At 40.6% G+C, this 15,624-nt stretch overlaps 1 protein-coding gene across 3 annotated transcripts; it reads right to left on the reverse strand.

The window, feature by feature from the left end:
- Window positions 1-680: 680 nt before the first annotated feature.
- prpsap2 (phosphoribosyl pyrophosphate synthetase-associated protein 2) lies at window positions 681-15,624 on the reverse strand. Of its 3 annotated transcripts, XM_085453169.1 has the most exons (11): window positions 15,501-15,623; window positions 12,861-13,021; window positions 12,012-12,064; window positions 6,722-6,788; window positions 6,461-6,633; window positions 6,213-6,328; window positions 5,346-5,401; window positions 5,006-5,154; window positions 4,839-4,909; window positions 2,114-2,260; window positions 681-2,046 (listed from the first exon to the last, which is right to left on the reverse strand). In XM_085453169.1, exons 2-11 carry the CDS (start codon window positions 12,941-12,943, stop codon window positions 1,888-1,890), a joined length of 1,074 nt encoding a protein of 357 aa, XP_085309295.1. In that variant the 5' UTR covers window positions 12,944-13,021; window positions 15,501-15,623; the 3' UTR covers window positions 681-1,887. The 3 variants fall into 3 exon arrangements, with proteins under 3 accessions (XP_085309295.1, XP_085309294.1, XP_085309296.1); XM_085453168.1 differs by having other exon boundaries at window positions 4,839-5,154; window positions 15,501-15,624; XM_085453170.1 differs by lacking the exons at window positions 12,012-12,064; window positions 12,861-13,021; window positions 15,501-15,623 and adding an exon at window positions 10,429-10,519.

A 15,624-nucleotide genomic window follows, 5' to 3' on the forward strand; every position in this document is an offset into this window, starting at 1 on the left:
TAAAATAGCACAAGGTTCAGCTAGCTTTGCACACAGGTACATTTCAGAGCCTGTACTTTTATCACTTTTACTTAAGAGGTTGAATCAGTGCTTCAGCTTTTACTGGACTATTTTTAACACTAGTATCTGTATGTCTACTTAAAGTTCGCAGCATTGTACAAACCGATGGGTGACATCATCAATATTCCATCCTTTAAATACAGTATATGATTGTAGTTACATTAAACAGATATTTCAACAATATGTCCGGACTCATTTGGTTTCATCCAGTCCACTTAGATAAAACAGTAATGACATTAAGTGTAATATTACTACATTAACCTCCTAAGACCTGAACTCTTTCATGGCAGCATTTATAATTTTTCTTTGCTATTTGGGTTAATTGGGACCAAAAGAATGTAAAAACAAAGAATTACCAATTTTTTTTTTAACCTAAAATAATGAGATCCACATATGAGGACATTTGTTTCAAATTTTGGTAGAACAGTGGCAGCATGATGTCCTCGTAGGTGGATATCAGGCTCTTGTAGAGAAAAATTACGTATTTTGGTCTCGACGTCCCAAAATGTGATGTCCACATATGTGGACGCCAGGTCCTGGGAGGTTAATATGGAAACAGCATTTCATGCTTTCAAGCAAACACGGTCCCAGTTATGAAGCTACAAACCACCACAGCAGAAGACATTTTCCTTTCATAGGTTATCTTTATTCATATTAAATCCAGAAAATAAATACAAAACATTTCGGGAGCATCTGATAAAGTGACAAAGACCCGCTTCAGTCAAGTTTTGCTAGTCAGAAAAATGCATTTTTCCTGTTTTAGCCACAGTTTGAAGTTTTATTTAAACTTGGACAATGTGTTGAAACAAACTTCTTCAGTCTCCCTCACAGGGATCTAACAATGGAAGATTTCCAGTTTATGAAGAACAACCTCAAACTTCTAACCAGAGACTGACTGCACTTTAAATCTGGAACTGGAGCGTCAGGTTTTAATCATCCAGAGCCCTGTTTATTTGTGACACGAACAAATATTCAACACTAAGTATTGAGATGATGGCACATTTACATGGATGACTTACTGTCATTAAATGGAACATCCAATTATCAAGATCCAAAGACTTCCTGTTAAACGCAGGTCAACATTAGCATTTAGTAGATTTGACACCAGATTAACATCTAAACACTATGGCATCCACTCAGACGTATGGCTGCTGGGACCAGTTGAAATGAGCCGTGTTAGTTGCACATTCAGACACCACAGAAATAATCAAACACACATTTGGATTTGAACATGCACAACATGTGGTCATTAGCTGTGAAGCGTATATTCCAGAGTTGCTAACGAGGGCGAGGTGTAAAAGAGCAGCGAAGGCCTGTGTGTTGTGTCCTGTGGAAGGCACCGACATTATCAGTACAATCTCCTTTACTAATAACATCAGACACATTCAGTGCTAACAAACGAGTGCTAACATGAGCTGATTTAACCTCGACATCATTTCTATGGGGGAAAGATACAAGACAAAAGGAACTGAGGCGTGTGGAGCGCAGCCACCGGAGAGCTCGGCAGTAATCCCTTAATATCCACTGGGGACACTAATCAGAGAGTGTGTGTGTTTGGTCAAAGCTATGAACAAAACTAGGTGTGCTTAGATACGCATGCATGAGAGTGTGTGTTCAGTCACCACATCCTTCAGCTGCAATCAAAGGACAGGTTAGCATTCATATTCGTATGTTATGATAGAGGTAGCACTTCAGGGTGCTGACTACGCTCATCGTTCATCTATGTATCAGGAGAGGACTGAGAAGGCAAAGTGTGTGTGTGTGTGTGTGTGTGTGTGTGTGTGTGTGTGTGTGTGTGTGTGTGTGTGTGTGTGTGTGACAGGTTATTCAGTCGTCCACTCCGATGTTGCGGAACAGGTAGGACATGGACTCTCCGTTGTGGATGCGGCGGATGGCCTCTGACAGGATCATGCTGATGTCCACCGTCTTGATCTTTGGACACTGGAGCTTCTGGAGTTCGTGGGGAATCGTGTTGGTCACCACCACCTGGAGACAATGACACACGTGAGGAGGAGGCGGCCATGCTGACGGAAGCCTAAGAACGACGACTCACCTCATCGATTGCCGACTCCTCTATGAACCTGGGGGCGTCTGAGGAGAGGAGGCCGTGTGTCGCCATGACAAAAATCTTGTAGGCCCCTCTTTCCTTCAGCGTCTCCGCTGCTGCCACGAAGCTGTCCACATCATCGATGATGTCATCCTGGGGACAAACGGGCATGGTTTTAAACGTGCTGAGGACAGTCCGCCCCACCCAACCTCCTTTCGGTGTTCCTGATGCGGCGCAGTAATTTTGCCTAGCTCACCCTCCTCTCTCAGTTCTTCCCATATGGATGTTGAACTTTTATTTTTACGTTAACATCATCGGTAATTTGTTCCGGAAACTTACATTCAGTAAATCTTCTAGTGCTCCAATTAATGATCAGTTTTAGAACTGATTTGCACACTCACACCCATCCAGAACTGCAGTTTACTGAAATATGACAAAGAAAAGAATCTAATTCTCACTGAGCGTTTTCCACCTGGGACACCTACTGCAGGTAAAGCTTGTTCCTCATACTTCAGACCTGCTTATAGAACAAAATGTCTGAGTTTGCGTCAGTTAGCGACTACGCAGCTTACTGGGGCTAATCTTTGGAAAACACCCAGAAGCTGTTCTAATGGTCATCAAGCCCGGTCTGTACTGATATATACCAAGGTTTCAAAACTGCTCGTTCAGGGCACAGAGGAGCGGGATCATTTTCCACATTACTCAACAACATTCCTCCTTTTCTGACTGAGTGAAAGAGTCGACCCACACCCAGACAGTTCAGTTCGACAGGACAAAAATGAGCAAAATCACAAGATTTAATGTTACGTTATGGAAACATGTTACTGTAACAGCTGTGCAGCTATCTCCTCTTTGTCCTGCTAGTCTTTAGAGGCCAATTTCTGCAGATTACCAGTGTGACTGAATTCAACTTCATGTTTGTATGAAAGACCTGTGAGTGAGTGAGCTGGCACTCCAAGAATCATTAACCCTTTAAGACCTACCATAGAACCAAGTCTGCCAGAGCTTATATTATATTTTTACCTGCTGTGGAGCCATTTTTAGGAGCATTTCAAGTTGCTATACATCAATACAACTGTTATAGCCCAAATATTAATAATATGCATGCATTAAGTGCATAGTAATTACATAAATTGCAAAAAACTACAAAAATAAATAAAAAAAATTTTTATTTTTTTAACATATATTTCTAGTTAGAGAAATTTAAGAGGCTTATGCCTCAAAACTGTAAATACAAAAAAGTTGCACAAAATAGTTTCCCACCACAGGAAATTTATTTTGAGTGTCTTCATAGTTTTATTTTTGAAATACACCAATTTTTATATACTGCAGGAAAAACGAAAATAAATATTATAGTGCAAATTTGCAAAAAAGCAGCATATGCATCAAAATAAACTATTTCCAGCAGAGCAATATGAAGCATCCCAGAAACGACACAGGAAGTCATAAAGTCAAAGATAAATTTTAAAAACACCAGTATAGGCTCATGAGGCCCTGATGGTAAAAAACTACATTTCCGCAAAATGACGTCACTTCCGGTTTCGGGCAGGTCATGCGGTCATGTGATAGTTCGCGCTGATGGACGTAGGAAGTCTTACAAACAGCTGATCGGATCGGCGAAGCGTGTTTCTGGAATATTATGTTTTTGTTGCTGCTTTTTATGCAGCTTTTGCAAAGCTGTATGTGGAAGGAAACTGTGACCGAGGACAAGCTGATGGGATCAGATGTAAGTACAACTCCTCCGGTTTCATATGCAAATAAAACTATCGCACTAGCTCACGTGGTTGCAGAGCTACCGGGATTTAAAAATAGTTATGCAAAACGGAGCGTGCTGCTCTGACCGGCTCTAAAGGGTTAATAGAAATATATTCTGTGAGGGAAACATGGAGGCTGTCCCACCTCTGCCCCGAGAGATCCAACCAGCAGTCACACAAGGACAGGATCAGCATCGTGTGCTGAGGCACTGATGCATGACAGTTTAAAATATACATATATATAAAATGTAACTGTACTTGGCTAACTGTGTTCATAGCAGGAGTTTTCAGGGTATTTGTCGAGTGCTGGGACTGGTATGAGTAAACAGACACAGATTAATGAAGCTGTGTAATGTGTGACAGAGATCAACATGCTTTAAACTTTAGTTTAGGGCAAAGTCACCATTCAGGTGTGTTTCAGTGTGTTTTCTAATCACTTATGACCAATAAATCTATAAGTGACACACTTTCATACTAACTACTGCACCACAGAGACGACTCCTGATTGGCTAGACTCGCTTTCTCACAGTTTCCTCTCAGTCTTTGTGAAAACGAGATGACTGCTAATGGTAACGCTGTGCTTACATCTAATGCTGGTTCACCTCAAAAAGGATTCAGCGAGTGAAAGGGTGGATTTCATTTTGAAGTAATTAAAGGACTTTTCCTCACAGCAGTTCATGCTGATCATGTTCGTGTTCGTTTGGGGCTTTTTTGTTAGACTGTTGATTAATTGGAGGGAGCAGCCACCACGAGTCAGGAAGTTGTCAGGAAGCTCACAGCTACATCCTCTCAGCAAACTACTAACTCTCACTGTTACTGTGAACTCATTATGGCTGCAGGTACCGCTGACCGACTTCTCAAAGTGCTGCCTCAGTTTCCTGCAGCCACTTTCACTCACACGCATTTTCAAGTGGGTCGATTTGACATATTGTCTACATTGACATCCCAAAATTCAGAAACTGTGCGTCATCTCTCACCACTATGATGGCGATGCGTCCTCCGACGTCTCCCACCACAGTGATGGGGGGCTTCTCTTTAGGGATCAACACTGGAAGGGAACACAGACAGTGAGTCCTGCTGTGATTCATACGGGGTGCACAAAGTCCTGCGTGTGACGAGTTCTTTGCAAGTTTGCGTGCATTACATGGTATCTCCATGCTGGGGTGAATGGCTCCGGTGGTCTTGACGGTGGGTGGGGAATGTCGGCCGTCTACTTGGTCTGATTCGGCGTCCTGAGCTTCTCCGTGGATCACTGCGATACCCAGACGCAGCCGCTCGGCGAACGACTGAGCCCTGCGCACACCAAGTCAGCAGCGCTTCACAACTTACTCCAATACAAGACACACAGAAACCAGCCTGAACTCATGTCACACTGTGACAAAAATAAAAGCACTACAAAAAGGAAGTGAGCAACAAGCTGGCCTCATCAGCAATGGTAACACAGATAAAGGCGACTTCGTACAGACGAGAGGAGATGAGCCTACCTTTTGGCAGAAGCTGGCGACTTGGCAACAATCACAGCGTTTCGGTAGTCGGGGATCTGAGGGGGAGGAGACACAAAACTGAGGTCAGAGTTACATACGGTTAAGCACACAATAGCTTATCCAATCAGAACTCAGCAAGCAAGAATATCAAGCTTCTTTGTTTCTCTACGTGTTTAATATATGTTCATATCCAGGTGTCAGCAGGCATGCCTGGATAGATAGTTTAGCAGGTGTGTACTGCAGGTTACAGACTCCTAAATTTAAATTACATCCTAAATAATATCCCAGTATAAAAATGGACAAACTGGTCTGTTTAAAGAAAGTTCAAAACAAGTTTCTTTGTTGTATAAGGTGACCTTTGTCCATGTGCTACTTCCAGCAGAAGTGATGGTGTTTCAGGTGTGATGGTGCTCTGCAATATTACACTGGACCAGGTAGCTTTGGACCTTGTTCCCATTTACTAAACTGATTTTGTATGTAATAGCAGGCAGAGAGCCCCTAACGTCAGCAAAACAGCCTTGCTAATATGAACACTGTAACTGGGTGGATGCTCATGCTAGATGTGGTGCAAGTGTCAAAGAACGATGTCAGGAAAATACAGCTAATCCCTTCAGACTGGCTTTTGTTTACGAATGAAATTAGTAAGGAAAACGTGGCCATCTCGGGCACAGAAGCCCCTCCCACCTGCTCCCACCCGAGTCAGCCAATCAGAAGTAAGCTTAAAGGGAGAGGAGCTAAAATGACACACAAGAGATGAACTAATGTAGAAAAGTATCAAAAAAGCATCAAATTTGTTAAAGTTAAGACTAGAAACAATAAAAGTGATAGAAATGAGGCGTGTGTGTCACATCTGTTTTTAGAAATGACCTCTTCCTGGATATATTGCAGCAGAAACGGGGAGGCTCTCAAATTGTCCACTGGGATGTTGAAGAAGCCTTGGATCTCTTTCTGATGGAGGTCCATGGTGATGAGGTGGGTGAGGCCTACACAAACATGGTCATGTCAGCTTGTAACATGTCTGTGGTTTGTACAGATCATGTATTTGAAATACTACGATATGTGACATTGAATAGTGTCCTGTCTTCTTCTTGAGTGCTTTAAAGGGACAGACTCACCAGCTTTACACATCATTGATGCAACAAGCTTGGACACGATGGAGCCCCTCTTCCTCATCTTACACTGCTTGCTGTAGGGGAAGTAGGGGAGAACGCCCGTGATGCTTTTGGCGCAGGACGTCCTGCATGCGTACACCATGATCAGCATCTCCATTATGGTGGTGTTCACGTCCCTGAAGTGCAGAGAGACAAGCAGACGATTACACGTGAGGGACACGTTTCTGGGGAAACGTCCAAATAAATATTTGTCTTCTCTCTTACTTTGACATCGTTTGGATGACAAAGACATCTTTGCCTCGCACCGACTCTTGGATCTGTACCCGCGTTTCTATGGAAACAAAAAGCGGATGTGAGAAGGAAAGAGCAGAGAGAGAATGTGCGCGCGCACAAACATGCACTGAGCCTCACCGGTACACGCCCCCTAACAAAGCCTACAACAGCCTGTCAGCCTCATTACCACCTCCACCCTCACTGTCCTAAATCGTAGACACTAGCATTCCAAAATGTGCTTCCCAGGAAAAACAGATGAGAAAACAAAGTACTTTCCACACCTGAGAGCTACGTCCACGTTTTATATACAGACCAGGTCTGCTGCTGATGACCAACCGATCGGTCATTTTAAGGAGAAGGAAAAATAAGAGTAGTGGACTAATCTAAAAGTAAGAAAAACATTCTAACGAGAACACAAAGGCTGGTCATAGAAATGTTACACCGACCACGAAGAGCGTGGTTGAGCATTGCTACAATCGCATACAACTGCTCATTTATGTCAAAGCTTTGCTTGTTAACATTGTAGGAGCTGATGAGCCAGAGCAGCAACAACTCCTGAGTCACACATATCCCTACTACACACTGAGAAAGAAACACAACCCCTCCGGACATGTTAAACCATTACACCGTTAAATCTCCGTTACTGTTACCACACTGTCAGCTGAACTGAGAAAAACTGGATTAAATACTTTGCTGTGTATAAATGGAACAAGCTACAATATTTCAAGTCTGTCTGCAACTACTCGTGTTTTCTTAATTTGTTACGTATAATGTGTCATTTTAATGTGTAGCAGTCCATCTTACTGTTTGTACTTCGTGCTTTCATTTAAACACACAGGTCTCAAGGACACAATCAGGTCTCCATCATGTGTCACAAAAGAGGTAATAAAATGCAACGTGTTTCAACATTAGATCCATATATTAGTGTAAGTTGAGTAAATATGGAAATTTAAGGTTATGGAATTTGCATTTTTAATATGCCCATGATGCAGTTATTTATTATTAGTAGTATTATTAGAAGAAACTAACATAGTAAAGTAGCTACAGATTGTTATTTGCAATTGTATCCTAATGCTGGACTAAAAAAAAGCTTGTAAAGGGGTTTAGCTGCGTCACTACACAGCATGTTGTACAGTAGCAGCACAGACCGCTGCAGGTCACTGACAGCAGTAATGGCAACAGCACAGCCCTCAGATATGCAATATATCTCCCTCCATAAATTCAACGCCATGCATTTATGGAGGGAGGTGCACATGGTGTCACGTTTTAAACAGCCGTATTCCTCATTATGGTTCAACCCTTCTGTCTGTGTTGGGAAAACTGTTTACTGGAAACAATGGCTTACAAAGGGAAAACACAATACAGGTGATTTATGTACAGAAATCATGGTTAGAACTAGAGGAAAATAAGATGGTACACAGATTTTACTTTATTGCATCTAGGTTTCTACTTACCAATAACATATGCTGGAAATGTCAAGCAGAACCAGAAAGCTTTATACAATCTGGGACTCTAAATGCATTTTCCCATTTTGGAAAATAAGATTACAACGTTACAACAGTGTCACCAGGAATATGCCTACTGGGGGACCAACAGTAATGCCTAATATTTCCAAACACCAGAGTACAGCGATCCAGGTACAAGGCTGACTGCGATTCATATGAACATGCTGCTGGCCAGGCTAACTGACGATACCGAAAACTCTCTTGCAGGGACGATCTGACGCCACGAAGGAACGCAGATTCTGAGAAACACTTTTTTTTGTTTGTCACGGTTTTGTTCCCTCTGAGGACGTATGTAAAAACATGAAGCATTTCTTTTATATTATTATTTTGGTATGATATGTGCTGACCTGGCTGCTGTATGTTGTAAGTTTTGTAATTAGTTTGTTTGTTATAAAAATTAAAAGGATAAATGACATAAAGGTTGCAGCTGGGGGAATAACTTGAGTGACAGCTTCAGCTTTTCTTGCTGGGCTAACAACTTGACACAGGGCCACTTTCTTTATTGGTTAGTATTATTGGTTAGTACCAAGTGCCTTTTCAGGGTCAAATTCAAGCACTTTTTAAGCACTTTCAAGGTCCATTTTCAAGCTTTTCCAGCCCCCTCCCTCCCGCCAAAAAAAAAAAAAGAATGCATGCTTCAATTCGCATCACCTCAGTAAGACCATGTGAACATTAAAACAAATCATCCCAGGTGAACTTAAACACCTTTGTTCCCCTTTTGTTAAGACATAGAAAAACGTAACACACAAATATACTGCAAAAGGAAATGGTCGCCTTATCGTGTATAAACTCAAAATGCACATTTCACTTAAAAATTAAGATGTGAACAAATCAACTTGTTAGATTCTCCTGTTGGAAAACAAAAAAGAAATAAATAAGTCTTCTCATCAGATATTGATGCTTCTTTCCTGTGTGACAAGAAATAGGAGACAGATATTTGTTTGTTTTTTAAGTTAATTCCCAATAAAACCACATGGATCACTCATATTACCATTATTTCAAATACTCCAAAAAGCTGGTGTCCAGGGTATAACTGGCTGTTTTTGACTACTTTTGATTTGGCCTCTATATTTCACCTTTAAAAACTGTTTATCTTGCCAATCTGTTATTTTCTCATTTTGACATAATGTGTCAGCACAATTTATCTAAATTCAGACAAAATGTAAAATACGAGTAGAAAGTGATATTTTTGACTGTAAAAACCACAAACATGTTTAACGAATCATTTTCATAACTTGAAATGAAAATAGAAATGTTACATTTTTAAAAAATACGCACAAGTTTTGCAAACAACAAAGTTATGTGGTTATATAGAACAATCAAGTGTTCTGCATCAAATAAGAAGGCACAGAAATTATTTATGCAACTCCAAAAAATAGTTTGTGTCACTATAACACATGAGAACAGCTCCGGGATAAACCTGCAGGTCTGACAGCAGCTGTGTCACTCAGCGTTTACACTGCAGTCTGCCTTTGGTGGCTTTAAGGCAGCAACTGTTCACTAGTAGAACTGACACACAAAACAAAACAACGAATACACACTAACTACACAAGACAACACACTAACCTGAGACTCCAAACACGGCAAACGTCACAAACCTCTCAGTATCAAAACTCTCGCTCTCTGTCACTCCTAAAGCTTCCGTCTCCTCCCAAACAACCAGATGCCACATGTTGCCATATCATTTTTTGATTGGTCGACATGGTACATTTTTCCACCAATAGCGAAGGAGTGTTTTTTCCTTTTCTTTTTTCACTCAGAAGCAAAGCGTGTTTGCTAGCGCTCTCCTTAGAAAACGCTGTTTTTATCGTTTCTTCCGGAGTAAACAGCTGTTTTATTCAGAAAAAAACAAACAAACAAACACCGGTTTTACGTGGCCTATCAACACAGTTTAAACACTGGTATGTAGTTTGAAGTCCGCACGTTGACCCAAGTTGAAATGGAGACTTTGGCTCCGTCAACCCCAGAGGGTTAATCAGAAAGCCTAAGTTAGCTAGTTATGCATCGGGCTAATGTTAAGTAACGTTAGCTAAGTTCACAGCATATTCCATAACAGCGCTGCCATACTGCATCACACTCAGTGCGTTTCAATCATTTCTCCAGCGAGTTTGATAGCAAAATAATAATAATCATAATTTTAAAAAATAGCATGTGTAACGTACACGTACTGGAAAATTATTTACTAGGACTCACCTATCATGCTGGAGAGCGCAAACTCCGCCATTGTTGTTTTCCATCAAACACTCATTAAAACAGCAGCCTACAGGTATGTTAGCGCACTCATCCCCGACTGTCCGAGGGAGGGGCGGGGTCACACGTTGAAACAGACGTAAGGCAGCCAGGCGGGGAAATTTTTCTTTTACATTTTGTGACTCATTTTATTTTTATATCTGATAAGAAAACTATTCAATCAGATAGTTATTTGTGGTGAATGAAATACAGCTACACTTTCAAGCACTTTTAAGCACCACATCTGAAATTCAAGCACTTTTCAAATCCTTGAAAATTCAATTATGCATTTTCAAGGATTTCAAGCACCCGTACGAACCCTGTCAAACCCATTCCCAAACACCAGTAATGAGAGAAACTGTTCCAGTGGTGAATAATGCGAAATGCTTCGCGTTCTACTGCTTAGAAACTTTTAAAAGTCAGCACAGTCATGGCCCAGTACAAGCCCAGTACAAGCCCAGTGGACGGTTGTGATCTTCTAAGAGGAAATTTATTTGCAACAGGAACAGACTCAGTTGAAACGGTGACCTTGTGTCTAGCACTGCTGTCATGAAAGGGGAACAAGAAGTGTTTCAGTTTCTGCTTTAAACGCTCTCACAAGCTCAACAATAAATTTAAACCTACACTTTTGAAGCATTTTATTAAATGTACAAGGAGAAAACTCCACAAATACAAGCAGAAACACTTATATAGTATGTTCCATAAAAATTTGTCACTTTTTAAGGGGAACATTTTTTTTCAAGAAACCTAAATCGTGTGACTTGCAGCTGATTAAAGGAAGTTTTTGTACAAAAATCAAAGACTTTGTTTCTAAACGTTTGAGATATTAAATATAGGATGGCAGTACTAACTGTTGGTGGGTGAGAAGGATTGAATAATACTAATAAAAAATGTCACGACACTACATATCATACACTTTACAACAGACTTGAAAGAATTCAAAGAACATGAAGCTTTAACTTTGAAGTTAAGGTAACCTGATGACAAACACAGTAAAACTAGAAATCATTTTTCAGTTTGCAATTTACACGATCTCGTCCGCTTTAGTTCGGATGAGGTTTGTGTGATAGAGCCGAGACGGCACCAGAAGGCTGTAAGCTTCATGTATTTGAAATTACAGCCGCAGCTAACAGCATTCCCCAGCACTTATTACTCTGCCATGTATTTTCATTTAGGTTGTTGTTGTCCATCACATCAATGTCCACCGCCCATTTTTACCTGGTCATCTAATTGTCAAAAGCCCAGAGAATTAATTTTGTTCCAAAACAGTTGCAGATATAATTTTTGTTAATCGACAAAGCAGTGAGCTACATATAATATTCTTTTTTATGCAGATGATGCGTGTCCAACTCTTCTATAACTCCTGTACTCTGCCTTTATAGAGGTTTTCACTGGAACCTCATTCTCAGCATTCATTACTCGCAGAGCTATTTCCAAATAGAATCTTTTCATTTAAGCATTTTCTAGCTGCTACAGCTTTAAACTAGGAAGACACTAAATGATTGTTTTTAAAGAATCTTGTAGCATGTATTATTATATGAGCTTACCTCTGTTAGCTTCCTGGTACACCTGCACCTTGCCAAGCTCCACCCCTAAACGCCTGAGAAAGAAAATGACAAAACAACAGTTAATAAGTTTGTTTAAAGTTGAAACAAAAAAATGAATTTTTAAAAAAACAACCCACAACCAAATATATGTATAACATTTAAAAAATGTACTATTCATTTGGAAATGCAATAAGAAGCAGTGTTTACATCCTGGTGCACAGTGAGGTATTTAGTGTCCACTAAAGCAGCCAAACACTGTTTGTTCTATAAACACATGCAGACTCAGATGTCCTTGTGCAGTCCATGTTTGGACTCTGTGCATTTAAAGTACGTTTGGACTGTAGGAATTTTCGGTTTACACAGAACATGATGAAACACTAACAAAGCAACCACACACGTTCTGTTAAAATGAGGCTACACACCCTTTACCCATTATTAGTTTAGCTCTGCAGACAGCTGTCTTTTGAGTCTTTTATCTCCCTTTTAATTAGAAAACGGTTCCTTTTTTAAAGGTTTATGCAATGATGGGAGTTAAGCGTATTTGATGAGCTGGTGACAGGGAAGGTGGGCAGGACAATCATCCTGTTGTTTCGGGAAGGTGGCTAAAAACAGAAAAGACAGCACATAAGGACTGCGTATGTAGGCTCATGCTATCAATAAACACACATGTTAAACAGAAGAAGCAAGAGCAAAACATGTCTTCTTGACACATGTGAGTTTAAATGTCCCTTTTTTACCATATGAGACAAAAGAAAGGAGACCGAGATTCTCCTGGAGGACGTGTATGGGCTTTGACTCTAAAATAACCCGTCTTGCTTTGTGTGTCTGAGTGCATGTCTAAGAACTTACTCTGCAATCCTCTTGCCCAGCTCACGGCTCGAGGGGTGCGAGTTGGCGGTGAAGATGACCAGGCCACCCTTGGTGTGGTTCATGTCTCTGGGGTCTCGGCCGCTGCTCTCCCCACACTCAGGCAGTGGATCCCTGGGCACCCACGCTGCACTGAGCCCTTCCTGTAACAAAAGAGGAGGGCGGTTACTTCCTTTAAAAAAAGGTCCTCCAAAAAATGGAAACAGGAAACAGATTTGGTTTAGTCCTTAAAGACGTACAGTCAAAATGCCACCTGTAAACTTAATGACTGTAACATCATTTAACACCTCAGTTTGTAACATTGATTACAAGCTTAACATGTAAACTTTTTATGAAATCTCAAGGAAAATTAAAAATAGACAGAAAAAATAATGGAATAAATCCTAGATTTAAAACTAAAACGTTGTCGTTTTACTGATGTCAAGTCCAGGAACCATTTTTCTTCTAAATGGTTTAGTGGTCACTGCCAGACTTCCCTCTTTTTAAATGATCGAGAACAGTGCTTAGTTTCAATGCACAGCAATCACCACTCTCACAATTACTGAAGTCTGACACTCACTCTGCAAACTAATGTTCACGGATTTAAACACGTTTCTGGTAACAGCAGCCTCCACCACTGAGCGACAGCACTGTAGGATTCATGGTAGAATCCTTTTTTCCACAATATCATGAATAAAATGCATATTGGTTAAAACAACATTGGCTCTCACAAAGAATCATGTGATCCTGCAGAAAGCAGATACCACAGCTTTGCAATGCAAGCCCCGTTTACCCAGTCACACAAAGGTCCTTTTTCTATGCCCGTCTCACATGTGCAATTCAATTCAATTTATTTATACAGCGCCAAATCACAACAAGTCGCCTCAAGGCGTTTTATATTGTAAGGTAGACCCTACAATAATACATTTAGAGAAAAACCCCAACACTCACATGACCCCCTATGAGCAAGCACTTTGGCGACAGTGGGAAGGAAAAACTCCCTTTTAACAGGAAGAAACCTCTGGCAGAAGCAGGCGGGGGGCAATCTGAACCGGTTGCAGCCGGCCGTATGTGCACACATACTCACACTCCAGTAGTTGCACTGGAAGCAACTGGGGGTTCATTATCTTGCCCAAGGATATTTTGACATCCAGACTTGGTAGCGACTGGTAGACAACGATCTACCCCCCAAACCACGGCCACTCCAAATCATTAGCCAATGAGCAAGTGCTTTCATCCATACAGTCTGCTTGGTTTTGTTTGTTTTTGTTTTACAACCAACACGCATCTCAAGAACAGGACTTCAGAAACCAATGGCTGACATCACAGAAGTTGCATCCATGTTTTATAACAACTATGATCCAAATATATGCAACTCCCGCCAAGTTAAACCATTTCAATAAAAATATACCAAACATCTAAATGTACAAAGTCTAGAAGACTAACATTATGTAACAAAGTAACATTTAATGATTTCAAAATTTTGGTTCCCCAAAACACAATTATTAAAGAAGGAAGAAAAAAAAACAGAAAAAGACCCAGTGTCCCACTCACTGGATAAAACAAACAATGGCAAACAGCCCAGGAGAAAGAGAAATATGTGGCCAATGTGGTGGCTGCAGCAGCATTTAGGACAGTAAATGGTAACCATGCAGTTTTTTGTGTGCACTTTGAATTGATTTAAATTTGAGTATCAGATTACCACGCGTGGGACTGGGACAGGTGGTTTGTTGTTCATTTTATTTGCTTGTCTTTGTTTATGTTAAAATATGATAAATATATTTTCTTTTTAAGGTAAGAATTAAACAAAAAGGGAATAAGCTTTTATTATGGGGGGGCTCCTTATCTTTTTTTTTTTTAAAAAACACAACACTATCCACATCTACTCAGATGCCACTTTTAGCTTAAAAATTCATGCTTCTCTTCACAGTGCCTTACACGTCTGTCTTGCTGAATAAAAGGACTTGCATATGCATTAGAAACAAAAAAAAAGGTTATAGTTTGGAGTATATGCAGCAGGAAAGGCTTTTATTAAACAGGTTTGCATGTGCATGCATATTACAACTGTAGAACAATAGAGAAAGCAAAGAGACTGGGAAACAATGAAGTGTCAATACAAACCCAAATGTATGCGACCACTCTATTAACCATTTATTTAAATACAAAACACTGTTTTGAGAGGTGCACGACGTTTAATAAGGTCCCTCTATAGCATGTAATAGGTGGTATAAACAGTACAAACAGTCACGACATTAGCTTCCTCGTGTTGCTAAGCTAGTCGGATTTCACAGTGCATGATGCCATTTGTTATTCTGGAATGAATACGTTAAGAAGTCAAGCTGCGTGGTGAAACTGTGTCTGCATGACTATTATACACAAGAAAGTAGAGGAATAACAGCCCATTCAACCCCAGCTACCACCAAAATGTATAGCTGTAACATCATGATATAGCTTTAGGCTAGCCTGTGTTACCATAAGTACTAACGCGATAGCTCAACACATAATGGCAAGCCAAAGCTCCTGACTGCGCGAGTTGATTCTTCACGCGTCGGAAAGCAAGCCTGTCTGTACGGTAGGCAGAAAACACAACCTTTTTTTTTTTTTTAATCCAATAAATGAAGCAAAACTAACACGACTCCTCACCAGCTTGTGTGTTAGATCCGGTTACAACCTGCAACCAACAGTATTTGATTGTACGAGCCTCCGTCGGGCTCTTTCCAACCTGTTCCCCTGACTCGAACAGACTGTGAGGTTCGGTTTTGACGGA

The sequence above is a fragment of the Copadichromis virginalis genome, linkage group LG4 (assembly GCF_057382275.1).
Source record: "Copadichromis virginalis isolate Kocher_CV1m ecotype Utaka linkage group LG4, C_Virginalis_male_GT1.1, whole genome shotgun sequence".
NCBI classification, from domain to species: domain Eukaryota; kingdom Metazoa; phylum Chordata; class Actinopteri; order Cichliformes; family Cichlidae; genus Copadichromis; species Copadichromis virginalis.

Excerpts from the sequence above, each read along its gene's own strand:
- prpsap2 (XM_085453168.1), bottom strand. The coding sequence starts at position 12,943 with ATGAACCACACCAAGGGTGGCCTGGTCATCTTCACCGCCAACTCGCAC. Across the intron at positions 6,329-6,460 it reads ATCAATGATGTGTAAAGCTG|GCCTCACCCACCTCATCACC; the intron begins GTGAGTCTGTCC and ends ATGTTTGTGTAG. Across the intron at positions 5,402-6,212 it reads TGCAATATATCCAGGAAGAG|ATCCCCGACTACCGAAACGC; the intron begins GTCATTTCTAAA and ends CCTCCCCCTCAG.